Source organism: Sus scrofa, chromosome 13 (assembly GCF_054392235.1).
Source record: "Sus scrofa isolate SSC_HxYL_T2T_F1_AM1 chromosome 13, Sscrofa_HxYL_maternal_Yorkshire_Landrace_v2.0, whole genome shotgun sequence".
In the NCBI taxonomy this organism is placed as follows: domain Eukaryota; kingdom Metazoa; phylum Chordata; class Mammalia; order Artiodactyla; family Suidae; genus Sus; species Sus scrofa.
In genome coordinates, this window is record NC_139395.1 from 218,168,758 (window position 1) to 218,184,513 (window position 15,756).

Here is a 15,756-nt window from a genome sequence, read left to right on the forward strand (position 1 = left end):
CGCAAGTCACCAAAATCACTCGGAGCTATACGGAAGTACACACACACCACGGCCTCATCCACACAATGCTAGTAACAAAGGGTCAGCGTCCGCTGCAATTATACCACCAAATGGTAATAAAATAGACAGTTTAGAATTTACAAGGTCATCAGCTTTAAACTCACTGATTACCAAATCCTTTTTTTAATGTAAGGTAAATTTTAAATGTCAAATTTTACATATAAAGTGATATTTTTGTTACATTATTTAAAACCTGAAGGAACAATTTTTTTTTTTGGGAGGGGGCCACACCTGCGGCATATGGAGGTTCCCAGGCTAGAGTCCAAATTGGAGCTAGAGATGCCAACCTATGCCACAGCCACAGCAACACCAGATCCGAGCCACGTCTGCAACCTACACCACAGCTCACAGTAATGCTGGATCCTTAACCCACTGAGCGAGGCCAGAGATAGAACCCTCAACCTCATGGTTCCTAGTTGGTATCGTTTCCACTGGGCCGCAACTGGAACTCCTGAAGGAACAAATTTACTTAAAATAAATGTGCCACACCATTTATAAAGAACAACATTTATCAAACATAATCTAATTACTCCACATTTATTACTTAGGTCTTTCCTGTTAAATTGTAAATCCCTTGAATGTCAAGGCTATGTCTTATTCTTTCCTCTAAGCTCATAATAACTAGCAATGTTACACACTTGCGTGCTCCACAGATGAATCTATAGTATGCCATTTCTCACCAGATACTGTAGAACCATTTTTTAGAGTGACAGGTTTCTTTCTTCTCATTCTTTCTGATGAAGCTGCTGAATCTGAAGAGTCACCAGAAGTAACACCTGAAGAGACACTAGCACCTGTCTTGCCACCTGCAGAATAAGCCGCCCTCCTTGAGGCAGACGGGGTAGGAGAGTCTGCTAACTCAGGGAGTCCTTTTGCCTGAGAGTCTAACCGCCTCTGCTTGGTATTTCTGGCCAAAGACAGGAAAAATAAAACAATTATTTTATAAAACAGAGAATGCCTCACTACCATTTACTAAAAGACCTTATTCGAGCATGGCTGTTCTCTAACTCTAAATGTGACATCATTTTGTTCCGAACCTGAGCAATGAACACATGGTCCAAGTAACAGAGTCAGCAAAAGTCATACTGAATACCTTAGGTTCTGTGGATTAAATGTTAAGGGGCGCCAACAATCACCTAAGACAGGCATGCACTCATTCATATTAGAATCGGAGTCTCAATACGATACAATCTTCCCTCTAGGCTACTATTTTTATGTTCCTGAAGACAGTATACAATTAGAAGGAGAAAGCAACAAAACCTGAAAAGAACAGAGAGGCAAAAAAGAGACCAGAACAATCTAGCTTCTTCCTCAGACCAATCTGCTTACATCTAAGTGCCAGTTCACACCACGTCTGGCCCCTGAGCCACAGATTATAGTGAAAAGAGTAGAAGTTTAACACCAGATAATCTTTGGGTTTAAATTACAGATCTGGGTAATATTCCTGTTTTTAAAGATAATTCCATTTTCCCTTAAAACAAAAAGACAAAGGAGGGGCGTTCCTATTGTGGCTCAGCAGTAACGAACCTGACCAGTATCCATGAGGACGTGGGTTCAATCCCTGGCATCGCTCAGTGGGTTAAGGATCCGGTGGTGCCATGAGCTGCAGTGTAGGTCACAGACACAGCTTGGATCTGGTTTTGCTGTGGCTGTGGTGTAGGCCGGTGGCCACAGCTCCAATTTGACCCCTAGCCTGGGAACTTCCATATGCCCCAAGTACAAGCCCTAAAAAAACAAAAGAAACAAGCAAACAAAAAAAGATACAGGAACTTTTAGGAGCATCTAAGGCATCTGAGCTTAAGAATAACCACAATTAATTATACTTAAATTAGGTAAGATAACCACAATTCTTTTAGTTATTTATCATAATCAAGAAAATTCAAGCTTCCAAATGTAATTAGACCATTTTTAAAGACAAACAGGGAGTTCCCGTCGTGGCACAGTGGAAATGAATCTGACTGGGAACCCTGAGGCTGTGGGTTCAATCCCTGGCCTTGCTCAGTGGGTTAAGGATCCAGCATTACTGTGAGCTGTGGTGTAGGTTGCAGACAAGGCTTGGATCTGGCGTTGCTATGGCTCTGGCCTAGGCTGCCGGCTATAGCTCCAATTAGACCCTTAGCCTGGGAACCTCCATATGCCGCAGGTGCAGCCCTGAAAAAAAAAAAGACCAAAACAAAACTAAACTAAAGACAAATAGTCCTCCAGTCTCCATGTGTGAAATCCAATCTGACAGTTACAAACATGGGGAATAAATAACTGGAAAATGTGACATCTTGGTTTCCTCCCGTTATTAAAAAAAAGAAAAATTTTAAAAAAGAAAATGCAAGCTTGTTGTGTCAAACATTTAACTTGCATTAACAGCAACTAGAAGGTAATTTTAAAAAAGAAATAATTACATGCTTATATTTATAATAAACTTGATTTGTAACAGTAGAGAAGATGGTAATATCTCAAAAGCAAACTTTCCTTTTTTTAATCCTTTTATGAAAAAAAAAATGAAGAAAGCCTCAGAGACCTTTAGGAGCTCATTAAACATACCAACATATGTGTAACAGGAGCTCCAAAGGAGAGGAAAGGCACAGAACAAACTATTTGAAGAAATAATGGCTGAAACTACCCAATTTGATGGAAAACATTACACATCCACAAAGAATGAAAAACTCAAAGAAACCCACACCTGTAGTCAGTTGCAAGATAAAGACAAAAATACAATCTTGCGAACAGCAAGAGAAAACTACATATGAGTAAGGGAGGGAACCTCAGTGAGATGAATAGCTGACTTCTCACCAGAAACAGTGGAGGTCAGCAGGGAATAAGCCGGCACATTCAAAGTGCTAAAAGAAAAGCACTGCCAACGAAGAGTCTGTATCCGGCAAAACTACTCTTAAATAATACAAGTAAAACTAAGGCTTCCCAGATGAACAAAGACTAAGAGACCTCACCACAGAGGGTGCTTAAGAGAAATACTAAAAGGACTTCAGACTGAAAAGAGAGGACACCAGGGGTAGCTCAAATGCACAGAAAGAAATAAAGACCACTGGGAAAGGTAATTACATAGTAGGTAAATACAAGTAACAGCATAAACCATCTGCTTATTCTTTTCCTAACTGATATAAAAGACAACTGCACGAATCATAAAGATGTAGCCTGCAGGGCAGTAATAAGACAAATTTAAGGAAGGGAAGGGAGCTAAGCTAAAACAACACTCTTCCACCTACGGGAATTCAACAGCATTAACCTGAAGCAGACTGTTCTGAATTGAGATGCAGTGTCACCCCAACAACAACCATGAGAAAATCCATCAAGGATGTAGTGAACCCTCAACATGTACATGGAAACAAACTATAAACACTGAACAGCGCGAGTTTCACATTTCAACACTTTAAAATAGCTATAAATCGGATGTTAATGTAAGCTACAGAGTCAAAAATGAAAGAATACAAATATTAAATTACTGATAAAGAGAATACATGCTGTGGTGTATTTCTTTACAACTAATCCCCAGCAATAAAGAAAGGGTGAATTGCATTAAACGATGTTTTCCCTTACACTCTCCAGTGCTCAAGAGCCACACAGAGCAATCATTTTATTCTCCGTATTAAAAAAATTTCATTATGCAAAAGATAATTACCTTAGTAATTTTGCAAATCAATGCTTTTCATAAAACGTTTACAAATTTACATGATTACAAATCAACAGAACAGTTCTATATGCAGAGAATGCCTCCAAGCCATGGAAAACATGACTATTCTTTTCTGAATATAAATATACTCTAAAATGATTAAGGATTTTTAGCATAATAAAATCAAAGAAGTATCACAGCCTGAAATTTTAGAAAAATTGCATACAAAGTCTGTAATAACTATTCACCTGATACTTCTGTTAGCCCGACTGACACATTTTCGATTTTGCCGTCTTTTAAACCTCTGGCTTCTTCGAAGTTTTTCACTGAACTTTTGACCAACTTTAAAATCAGAGGATATTTTCTTCATTTTTTCTTCAAATAAGGCCGACAATCTCAATGTCATACTATAAATCTGCAGGGATATGAAAGCAAAACTAGAACTATAAAATAGCTTTTAAAATATTTTTATAAATAAAATCGTAATCATTGAGGCTACTTGTAATCTATTATTTATCACTGTTATAGAAAATAGCTGTTCCTTATTTTATCTATTTCCCATCCTTTCCCTTCAAGATCACTGCAACAAAGTATCAAATACATACACACCCCTCAGCTGAAGACAAAGTTTTAAATCAGTCAACCCTCTAAAATCTAGCGTTTCTATCTGTGGGTCAGTGGTTCTCCATTAGTTTTTCCCACGTCTACACGTACAAACTCCCAAAATGCCTTCTCTTGAAGTTGGTTGGTTTTTTTTTTTTGCTTTTGCAGGCCATACCCAGGGCATATGGAAGTTTCCAGGCTAGGGGTTAAATCGGAGCTACAGCTGCAGGCCCACACCATGGCCACAGCTACGACCTACACCACAGCTCCCAGCAACACCAGTACCTTAACCCATTGAGGGAGGCCAGGGATCAAAACCCACATCTTCATGGATACTAGTCAGATTCATTCCCACTGAGCCACAACAGGAACTTCTGGAAGTTGGCTGGTTTTAAGATTACTATTTAGGCAGCAAAAGAGCAGTATTTCCTTGGGGCAAGGGAACAAAAGCACTTCTCACCAGTTTCTACTTGAAATCTGACTGCCTTTGATGTCACTTAGATCTAAATGAGAATTACTGTTAGGAACAAAAGAGAGCTTGCATCCAGACGTGCCCTGTAACTTTTTTTTTTTTTTCCTGTCTTTTTAGGGCTACACCCACAGCATATGGAGGTTCCCAGACTAGAGGTCCAATTGGAGCTGTAGCCACAGGCCTACACCACAGCCACAGCAACGTGGGATCTAAGCCACATCTGCAACCTACATGGCAAAGCTGGATCCTTAACCCACTGATCAAGGTCAGGGATTGAACCCACATCTTCATGGATGCTAATCGGTTGGTTAACCGCTGAGCCACGATGGGAACTCCCTCTATAACTTTTATTACATGATAAAAATTGTGTTATGATTTTTATAATTAAATAACAACAAATCTTTAAAAGAACAGCTATGTGATGGTTAAGTGCTCCTATAAATAACTTTTTAGTACAACACCACTATGTATTTTCAGCAAGTACTCTATACTCATCCACAGTTGTTCCTGAAAGTAAGTATAAAAAACCTAATATTCGTCAAAAGCTAAATATCAATCACTTGGTACATGGTGGAGAAGGGTAGAGAGACTAACACTGGAGAACCTTTTAAAAGTATGTAAAATATATGAATTTCCCATATTCATACACACACACACACACACACACACACACACATATATATATATATATATATATATATATGCATGTACAGGTATCCCCCACTTTACACAACTTTAAGCCCACTTCACTTTTACAAAGACCTACATTCGCACCTGTTTTTGCTAACAAAGAAATCCAAAAAGGATTTTCATTTTAATGAAAAAAGGTAAGAAGAGCATTCAGCATTCATTTGCAGAGGCAGTGTACACTCCAACAGAGTAGCTCCGCCAAGCTCCCTCCCCAAAAGCTACACACAGCAACTGAGCACCAGGTCACCACAGATCCGAGCTGTGCCTGTGAACATCTGTGCTTTACCTTAATCTTTTCTGTGCATCCATTAGCAAGACGTGTCTTAAACTGGTTTACCTTAGACCATCTTGCCTTACAAAAGATTTAAAAAGGACCACTCGACTTTCAAATTCAGAGGAAACCTATGTTTACACTACATATGTGAAATCTGCAATTCTCATCTTTGAAATGATCTTCAACAGTTATTTCTAGTAATTTCTGTATATATTAAACGTATTCATTTCTTTCAAACATGAACTCCAGCATAGGTCACCAATTTTAACAAGAGTGATTGTCCCCTCACTTGTATTAAGTTTGAAACCTCTGATAATCTAAAGTATCACTGTTTTCATGTATCTATTCTCTCATTAGCTTTTATCTGAAATTCCATAATACATTTGAATTAAAAAATAAACATCATTTAACAAAAATCAATGCTAAAATGATCAGTTCCTTGACATTAAAAAAGGGCAAGTATGAAAAATCCAGTTATCATTATACCCAGTGGTAAAAGACTGAAAATCTTTCCCCTTAGATGAGAAATGATACAAGGATGCCTGGTTTCACCCACTGCGATTCAACACAGTACTTTAAATCCCAGCCAGAGCCATTAGACAAGAAATAAAAATGATTCAAGTTGGAAAGGTAGGAGTTCCCATCATGGTGAAGTGGAAATGAATCCGACCAGGAACCATGAGGTTGCAGGTTCGATCCCCTGCCTTACTCAGTGGGTTAAGGATCCAGCGTTGCCATGAGCTGTGGTGTAGGTTGCAGATGCGGCTCAGATCTGGAGTTGCTGTGGCTGTGGTGTAGGCTGGCAGTTACAGCTCCGATTAGACCCCCTTGCCTGGGAAAGCACCCACCCGTATGCCATGGGTATGGCCCTAAAAAGCAAAAAAAAAAAAAAAAAAGAAAAAAGAAAACAAAAAACCCCAAATTGGAAAGGTAGAAACAAAACCAGATAAAATGATCCTACCTATAGAAACAAATATTCCACATGAAAGTTATTAGTGCTAATAAACTACTTCAACAAAATTACACGGTATGAGATCAACACGCAAGAATCTGCTGTGTTTCTACACACCAACAATAAATAAGGAGAAAAGGAAATTAAAAGAGCAGCTGCATTTTAAATAGCATCTATAGAGAGTGGTGCAGTGGAAACGAATCCGACTAGGAACCATAAGGTTGCAAGTTCGATCCCTGGCCTCACTCAATGGGTTAAGGATCCGGTGTAGCCTTGCGCTGTGGCGTAGGCTGGCGGCTACAGCTCTGATTCAACCCCTAGCCTGGGAACCTCCGTATGCCATGAGTGTGGCCCAGAAAAACAAAAATAAAATAAAACCAACAGCATCTATAACAAATAAAATATATAGGAATAAATTTAACCAAGGAGGTATAAGACTTTCCAATGAAAATTACAAAACACTGCTGGGAGAAATTAGACCTAAACAAACAGAAAGGCATCTAGTGTTAAGGGACAGGAAGATTTAACAGTGTCAAAGCCAATAGTGCCTAGAGCAATCAATGCGTTCAGTGCAATCCCTATCAAAAATTCAACAGACTTTTTTTGTAAACAAAAGTGGAACAAATCAATACTCAAATTCATGATGAATTGCACCCCCTGAAGTGACAAAACAATCCTGAAAAGGAACAAAACAGGAAGACTCACACTTTATTTCAACTCACTACCAAAGCCACAGTAAACCAAACATTATGGTGCCAACACAGAGACAGATAAATACACAGACACACTTACATACAAACCAATGGAACAGAACCAAGTTCAGAAATAAACCCATGTATCTATGGCCAACTGATCTTCAAAAAGGGTGCCAGCGCCATTTAATAGGGAAAAACAATAGTCTCTTCTGCAGATGGTGCTGGGACAACAGGATCTCCACATGCAGAAAAATGAACTGGGGGGAGGTTCCTGACGTGGCTCAGAGGAAACAAACCTGACTAGTATCCATGAGGATGCAGGTTCAATCCCTGGCCTCGCTCAGTGGATTAGGGATCCAGCATTGCTGGCAGCCATGGTATAGGTCCCAGACACAGCTCAGATCCCAAGTTGCTGTGGCTGTGGTGCAGGCCAGCAGCTGCAGCTCCAATTCGACCCATAGCCTGGGTCCATATGCCATGGGTACAGCCCTAAAAAGACCCCCCCCCAATAATAATAATAATAACATAAATGCAAATCAAAACCACAGTAAGATAATATCTCACATTCATATGATGGCTACAATATTTCTTAAAACATAGAAAGTAACAAATTTTGGCAAGAATGTGGAGAAACTGGAATCCTCAAATAACACAACAGTGGTAATATAAAATGGTGTAGCCATTATGGAAAAAGTCAGCTGGTTTCTAAAAGCAGTAAATATAGAATTACACTATGAGTCACAAACTCCACTCCTGGATATATACCTCAAGAAAGTTGAGGACAAGAACTCTTACTCACTTATAACTGGAATCTAATATCCAGCACAAATGAACATCTCCTCAGAAAAGAAAATCATGGACTTGGAGAAGAGACTTGTGGCTGCCTGATGGGAGGGGGAGGGAGTGGGAGGGATCGGGAGCTTGGGCTTATCAGACACAACCTAGAATAGATTTACAAGGAGATCCTGCTGAATAGCATTGAGAACTATGTCTAGATACTCATGTCGCAACAGAAGAAAGGGTGGGGGAAAAAACTGTAACTGCAATGTATACATCTAAGGATGACCTGACCCCCTTGCTGTACAGTGGGAAAATAATTAAAAAAAAAAAAAAAAAAATGTTTCTTAGATTCATCAGAAATGAAGAAAAGAAAAAAAAAAAAAAAAAAAGAACTCTTACTGATACTTGTATTCCACTGCAGCATTAATCACAACAGCCAAAAAGTAAAAACAACTCAACTGTCCACCAAGAGATGCTGGAGCAAAATGTTATACACCCAAACAATGGAATACTGTTCAGCCACACAAAGGAATAAAGTTCCGATACATGCAACATGGATGAACCTTTAACACACGCGCTAAGTGAAACAACACATGCTAAAGATAAACATGTTTTTTTTTATAATTCAATTTGCATCAAATATCTAAAACGGGCAAATTCATAGAGATATAAAGTGCATCAGAGGTGGCCACAGGCTGATGAACGGAGATGCTGTGGAGCTGCTTGCTTAGTGGTCATGGAGTTTATGTTTGAGGTGACAAGAGAGTTCTGGAAATAGTAGTGGTGGTTGAACAAAACTGTGAATGTAATTAATGTCACTGAATCACATACTTAAAAATGATTAAACAGAAAATTTTATGTTTCATATGTTTTAACCAGTTTTGAAAATTTGGTAATACATCAAAATCCATTAAATGATACATTTTAAATGAGTTAGGAGTTCCCAATGTGAACTCAGCAGTTAATGAATCTGACTAGCATGCAGGAAGATGCAGATTCGATCCCTGGCCTCTCGCAGTGGGTTAAGGATCCGGCGTTGCCGTGAGCTATGGTGTACGTCGAAGACGTGGCTCGGATCCGGTGTTGCTGTGGCTGTGGCAGCTGCAGCTCTGATTCAACCCCCAGCCTGGAAACCTCCACATGCCGTGGGTGCGGCCCTAAAAAGACAAACATAAATAAATAAATGAGTTATATGATGTATTCTTAAATACATAGATAATTTTTGAATTTACATTTTTTTCTTTCACAGCTGCACCTGTGGCATATGGAAGTTCCCAGGCTAGGGGCTGACTTGGAGCTGTAGGTGTCAGCCTACATCACAACTACAGCTTGCAGCAATGCAGGATCCTTAACCCACTGAGCAAGGCCAGGGATCAAACCCTCGTCCCTCAGGGGCACGCATTGTGTCGGGTTCTTAACCTGCTGAGCCACAACAGGAATGCCTCAAATATGTATTTTAAACAAAAGAGAAAAAGACATGAAATTAAATTCATTTTCTCTCTGAAAATAAAGTCTCACAAATGGCGCATACTGACAAAAACACAAGCTTGGAAAAATATTAGACTTGAATGTTAAGCTGATCCAATGAACAATCTGGATATTGAATACAATCAAAGGGTTCTCAGATTAGGAGAAGAATAATGCAGCAGAAGTCTGATAACAAGCAATGAGGGGAAAGTGATATTAAGACAAAATGGTTATTAGCAGTTGATAGTCAGTGATGATAAACACTTTCTATAGTATCAAGGAAGTGTTTACTTTAAAATCTTACTCTCAAATTATTGCTTTTTAAAAAAAAATTACCCAGCACATTGGCTACAAGCGTTTGTGAGTATTCACTGAGAGTACGTATACACTTTTGTGTAGTTGCTATGTTTAAAGAAGTTTTGAAATTACCCAACATATAACATCTTAACAAAAATTTAAGAATGTCCTCTCTAGTTGTGTTCTTAAGTAATCATATGGTTCACGTGCTTCTCCTTCAGAACCAGAATGTTAGTATGCCATCAGTAGTTCCACCCCCACTTCAGATTCTCTTTTCTCACTTGTAATTCTTCCAGCCTCTACCAGATTCTCCTTTCTTACTTGTAATTCTTCTTAATTCACTTTTCAAGATTTCCATGTGAGAGAAAACATAGATTTTTCTCATCTTATATATCAAATACAAATTTGTTCAGGTGTCACTGGTGTCCTCACTCCCCCCAATTCTCTTCTGATGATTAAAACTTTAGAAAAGTTAGGAGTTCCCACTGTGGTTCAGTGGTAATGAACCAGACCAGTATCCATGAGGATGCTGGTTAATTAAAGTCCTAGTCTCACTCAATGGGTTAAGGATCCAGCATTGCTATGAGCTATGGTGTAGGTCACAGATGCAGCTCTGATCTGGTGTTGCTGTGGCTGTGGTGCAGGCCCCTGTAGCTGCAGAACTCATTCAACCCCTAGTCTGGGAACTTCCATATGCCGCGGGTATGGCCCTATAAAGAAAAAAGAAAAAAAAAAAACTTTACTTAAGATAAACTTTGTTGCAAGGACACAATAGCAGATACTAAGGCAGCAGCAAAAGCTCTATTCTCAATAGTAGCCTTATTCTACTCACTGATTTCTAATGCTCCAACCTCTACCAAACGGGTAGAAAATTATCTTACACAGATCAAATCACTCTTTTTTTTTTTAATCAATACTTTTAAAATTACCTTTGATCTTTTGTTTGGTGTATATGCTTTTGCATTGCTAAATATCAACCGGATGTCTTTGCAGAATTCCAAAGGGCTGTCATAATTTCCTGCTTCCAAAGTTTCCCTTACTGTTCCAAAATCCATTGGTGTATCTATGATATCTCGGTAATCCTGGGTTTTAAAAACAATAATTAGTTCAAAGATTCAATTCTTATTTTTAGAAATGTAAGGTCATCAAATCTCTAAAATATTCAAAATGACAGAAGAGAAAAAGGTTAAAGGATCTTAAGAATTATTAATTATTAATGATTTTCTAAAAAGGTCTAAATATATGAACAAGATATATACCAAAATTATATACTTAGTAGTAGGATATGGAATGGTTATTTTCTTTATACTCTTCTATAATTTCTAAGCTTCCTACAGTAAATCTGTGCTTTCTCATCTGACTTTTTTGGGGGTCATTTTCCATTTCCCTATTGGAAAGTGAAGTCAGACACTTTTATCCAGTTCATAATTTTTCTGGAGCTGGGCCTACATAGACAATAGATAACCATGTAGAATCCTCAATTATTATGTAACATTAGTTAACTAAGTTTTAATCTGAGTTACAAGGGTGTTTATAAATTCAAGAAAATTGTGTAAAACAACTTTTGCACAGCTGACTCAACAGTAAGAGACAAAGCTAACAAGGAGCCTAGACATCTTCCTCTTTAATTTAAATACCTCTACCCCAACCTCCTCTACACCAACAAGAAAAGCCCCAAACATTTAAATAATGACAACTTACTGGATATTCAACCAAATCAACAGGCTGTCTAAAAGGTTCAGAATCTTCACACTGAAAAAGTAAGTTCACTAGTTCCTTACACTGTTTCTTCCAGTTGCTTTCAACATAACTGGTTGCTTTGATGCTCCTTTTTTCCCAGTCATGAACCTAGAAATACAGTCGTAGTATTAAAGTTTCTTCAGCCTTGGAAAAATCACACTATGGTATGGTATATAGCATGATGGTAGAAGTGCAATGAACTATTGCTGCGTCTTCTGTATTATTACCCTAAAATGTCATTATATGATTTTCCATCTACTTGGGATAAAATCCACTTTTTTTGGTAAAAACTCAATGCCACATCTGTTACTCTAAAAACATTTTCAGGAGTTCCTGTCGTGGCACAGTGGTTAACGAATCCGACTAGGAACCATGAGGTTGCGGGTTCGATCCCTGCCCTTGCTCAGTGGGTTAACGATCCGGCGTTGCCGTGAACTGTGGTGTAGGTCGCAGACACGGCTTGGATCCTGCATTGCTGTGGCTCTGGCGTAGGCTGGCAGCTACAGCTCCAATTAGACCCCTAGCCTGGGAACCTCCATATGCTGCGGCCCAAGAAATGGCAAAAAGACAAAAAAAAAAAAAAAAAAAAAACAAACAAACAGAGAAGTAGTCAACAACAAAGGTTAATCATGCAGATAAACTTACTCTCCTTCTTCCAGAAGATGTTTTCGGAAGATCACTATCATCCTAGGAATAAAAATCAGAGCACCTTAGGTGTTAACATTTTCACCAGGTACGCAATAATCTTAATAACGAGCTTATCAATGACATCAGGTCTTAAGAGGGTTATAACTTTTTAAAAAAATCTCAAAAGCCAGGCACTCTGACGGTCTTTGTGGCACCATACACGGCAATGAACCGATCCTTATTCTTAATAACCCTTTGCATTCCCTAAGAGCTGATTCCAACACACAGGTATAAAGCTGCCTTGTCCACATCCACAGAAGACACGCAGAGGGAGCTTGACACCTGTGTTCCACCTCTATCCTTACGACTCAGAAACACAGTCCCCACGGTCTCCTGGATTGTGTGCTCTATCCATTTTCTTACACACATGAGCATCCCGATTTGTATTCCAATATAAAGTAGCATGAAAATCAGTGAACTACATTAAGATTTTGTGTGACAACTGACACAACACTGTTTTTAAAGACAATCCTTCCCACAACTCCCTACAGCCTGGTTTTGTATGAATTATGAAACTACAAAACGCCATTAATATCTGACTTCACCTACACTTCAATACCATCTTGAGTGAAGGACTCTAGAATACTTAAGAGTTTGGTAAAGTTCAATCATTTTTAACTACCTAGGTAGAGTTCATTTAATTTCTAATTAGATCCCACAATCAGATACTGACTTTTACAAAAAATATCTTCAAGGCACTTTTTTTTTTTTTTGCTGCACCTGTGGTATGCAGAAGCTCCCTGGGCCAGGGATTGAACCTGTGCCTCAGCAATAACAGAGCCACAGCAGTGACAATGCTGGATCCTTAACCCACTGAGCCACCAGGGAACTCCTGCAAGGTACTTCTCTTAATACACCCTTCTCTAGCTAAAATTTGAAAACAGAATATTATTCCACACCGAAGTTATTCACTTAGACATAATTTATTTGATATCAATTACTGGCTATTACCTCACTGACCATCTAGATAATTAAAAAATATATTTGTATCAAGTGTCTTATTTTCATAGTTTATTGGAATATTGCAAGGATTGAAATGGGTAGCAACATTTTCTAGTTTTCTCTTAATTCTTTTGAAGTAATTATTTGCAATTGACTAAAATCTAAGTATTTAAGTATAAAATTGACAAGCTTCATACCAAATCTTCATTTTGCTCATCATTTTCAGAAGTGTTAGAAAGTTCTGAGATGTTTGTACAGTCTTGATTCCTAAAAGGCAAATTTTTACATTAACAGAATGCAAATATGGTTATTGTCTCCAAATATTCGAACTACAGGTTAGGATACAAACAGTTCCCCAATTATGCACACTAATTTCAAGGAGCAGAAAATCAGGCTTTTACTCTATCCTATGTGGAAACAACCGCTCATATTAGAATACTGAAAGTAATTTTTTTTTAAGTAATTTTCTTTCAACTAAGCATGTACAGAAAGTTAAGCTGGTAATCCAGAAATAACATACATACGGCCTGAAGCGGATGGAAAAACAGATCAGGTTTTCTTTTTTCTTTTTTTTTCTTTTTAGGGCCATACCCACAGCATGTGGAGGTTCCTAGGCTAGGGATCAAATCAGAATTGCAGCCACTGGCTAACTCCACAGCCACACCAGATCCAAGCCTCATCTGCGACCTACGCTATAGCTCACGGCAACACTGGATCCTTAGCCCACTGAGCAAGGCCAGGGATCAAACCCACGTCCTCATGGATACTAGTCAGATTCATTTTCGGTGAGCCATGACAGGAACTCCCTAGATGAGATTTATAAGTTATCACCACTCATAACATTTGTACAGTGAGTACCAGGAAAACGGTTGGTTTGATAAAAGAGAGAATAGAAGCAAAAAAGAAAGCAGAAACTAAAGCAAATTATATCTTTTTTTTTTTTTTTTTTTTTTTTAAGGGACACACCTGCAGCACATGGAAGTTCCCAGGCTAGAGGTTGAATCTGAGTAATATAGCAGGTAGCCTGTGCCACAGCCATACAGGATCCGAGCCACATCTGCAACCTATACCACAGCTCACAGCAACACCAGATCCTTAACCCACTGATGGAGGACAGGGATCAAACCCGCATCCTCATGGACACTAATCAGGTTCTTGACCTCTGAGCCACAAGAGGGACTCCAAGCAAATTATATCTTAATCTCACTGTAAACACAGCAGAAGAAAGAATGCTAAAATAGGGGTCTCTAGACATGAAGGAGACAAAAACGAGGAGTGATTTTCCTGAGGGAGAAAAGAAGAATTTTGGGAAAGAGGCAATAAGTTCAAGCCCTCTAGACATAGGACAGATTCAACGCAGGAGAGCGGAGCAGACTGGACTCAGTTATTCCCCAGTTTCTAGCTAGATGCTAAAAATGATGCCACAGGTTTATAAATTAAGTCCTCCAGTACGTAATTTGTTCAAAGACTGTTTACAACTATGGGGAAAAGATGTAAGCTCATACAGCAAAATCACTCATTTTAAAGCAAAGAGGCCGAGTAGGCTATCCAGTCACCCAGAATGTTCACTAGAGCAGATTAGGTTAGATCTAGATCTCAATTTGCAGGTTGGTTTTCATCCTATTATTCCAAGTCAATTTCCAAATGAAAGAGTGTGTGAAATATTCATACATATATACACTTTCACAGGATATAAATACGAAACAGATTAAAACTCAATCTAATCATGAAAAAATACTGGGCAAACCCACATTATGCATACTCCAACACTCATAAAAAATGATGAGGTGATGACAGAAAGGAAAGACTGAGCACGGATTAAAGGAGACTAAGCAAACCAAACAGTGACTGCAGTGGGATTCTGGATTGGATCCTGAAACAGAAAAGACACTGATGCAGAAACTGAGGACATCCAAATAAACACTACGCTTTGGTCAACAGTGTTATACCAACCAAGGATGATTTCCAAACATTTCATAAGGATACCACAGTTGCATATAATGTTAACCTAAGGGAAACCCAGGTGAAAGGTGTATATACAGGCCGACTCTCTGCAGTATAAAAATTATTTCAAAATTTTAAAAAATAGGAAAAAAACTAGACTGCTCAATTTCTCATTCCTTTACTGAAATTATAATCACAAAAGAAGACATGTAAAGATGAGTTCCTGTCATGGCTCAACAGTTAACAAATCTGACTAGCACCCATGAGGACATGGGTTCGCACCACAGTGGGTTAAGGATCTGGCACTGACGTGAGCTGTGATGTAGGTTTCAGATGCGGCTCGGATCCCATGTTGCTGTGGCCTGCATCTATGGCTCTGATTCGATCCCTAACCTAGGAACCTCCATATGCTGCGAGTGCAGCCCTTAAAAAAAAAAAAGACATGTAAAGAAATGACATTTTAACACATTAAAAGGGCATAACTCACAGAGCAAAAGTTAAGAACTGGATAGTTATAAGAGCCAACATGCA

At 38.7% G+C, this 15,756-nt stretch overlaps 1 protein-coding gene across 3 annotated transcripts in view; it reads right to left on the minus strand.

The window, feature by feature from the left end:
- The window catches only part of BRWD1 (bromodomain and WD repeat domain containing 1), a 120,993-nt gene that overhangs the window by 19,838 nt on the left and 85,399 nt on the right, over window positions 1-15,756 (minus strand). For 2 of the 3 annotated variants that reach the window (XM_021070988.2, XM_084992149.1), the window contains exons 33-38: window positions 13,479-13,548; window positions 12,298-12,339; window positions 11,614-11,760; window positions 10,842-10,994; window positions 3,931-4,097; window positions 741-967 (exon numbers count right to left, since the gene is read on the minus strand). In XM_021070988.2, coding sequence (XP_020926647.2) covers window positions 741-967; window positions 3,931-4,097; window positions 10,842-10,994; window positions 11,614-11,760; window positions 12,298-12,339; window positions 13,479-13,548 — 806 coding nt within the window. The remainder of the gene's footprint in view (window positions 1-740; window positions 968-3,930; window positions 4,098-10,841; window positions 10,995-11,613; window positions 11,761-12,297; window positions 12,340-13,478; window positions 13,549-15,756) is intronic. The other variant, XM_021070989.2, reaches the window with a different exon arrangement.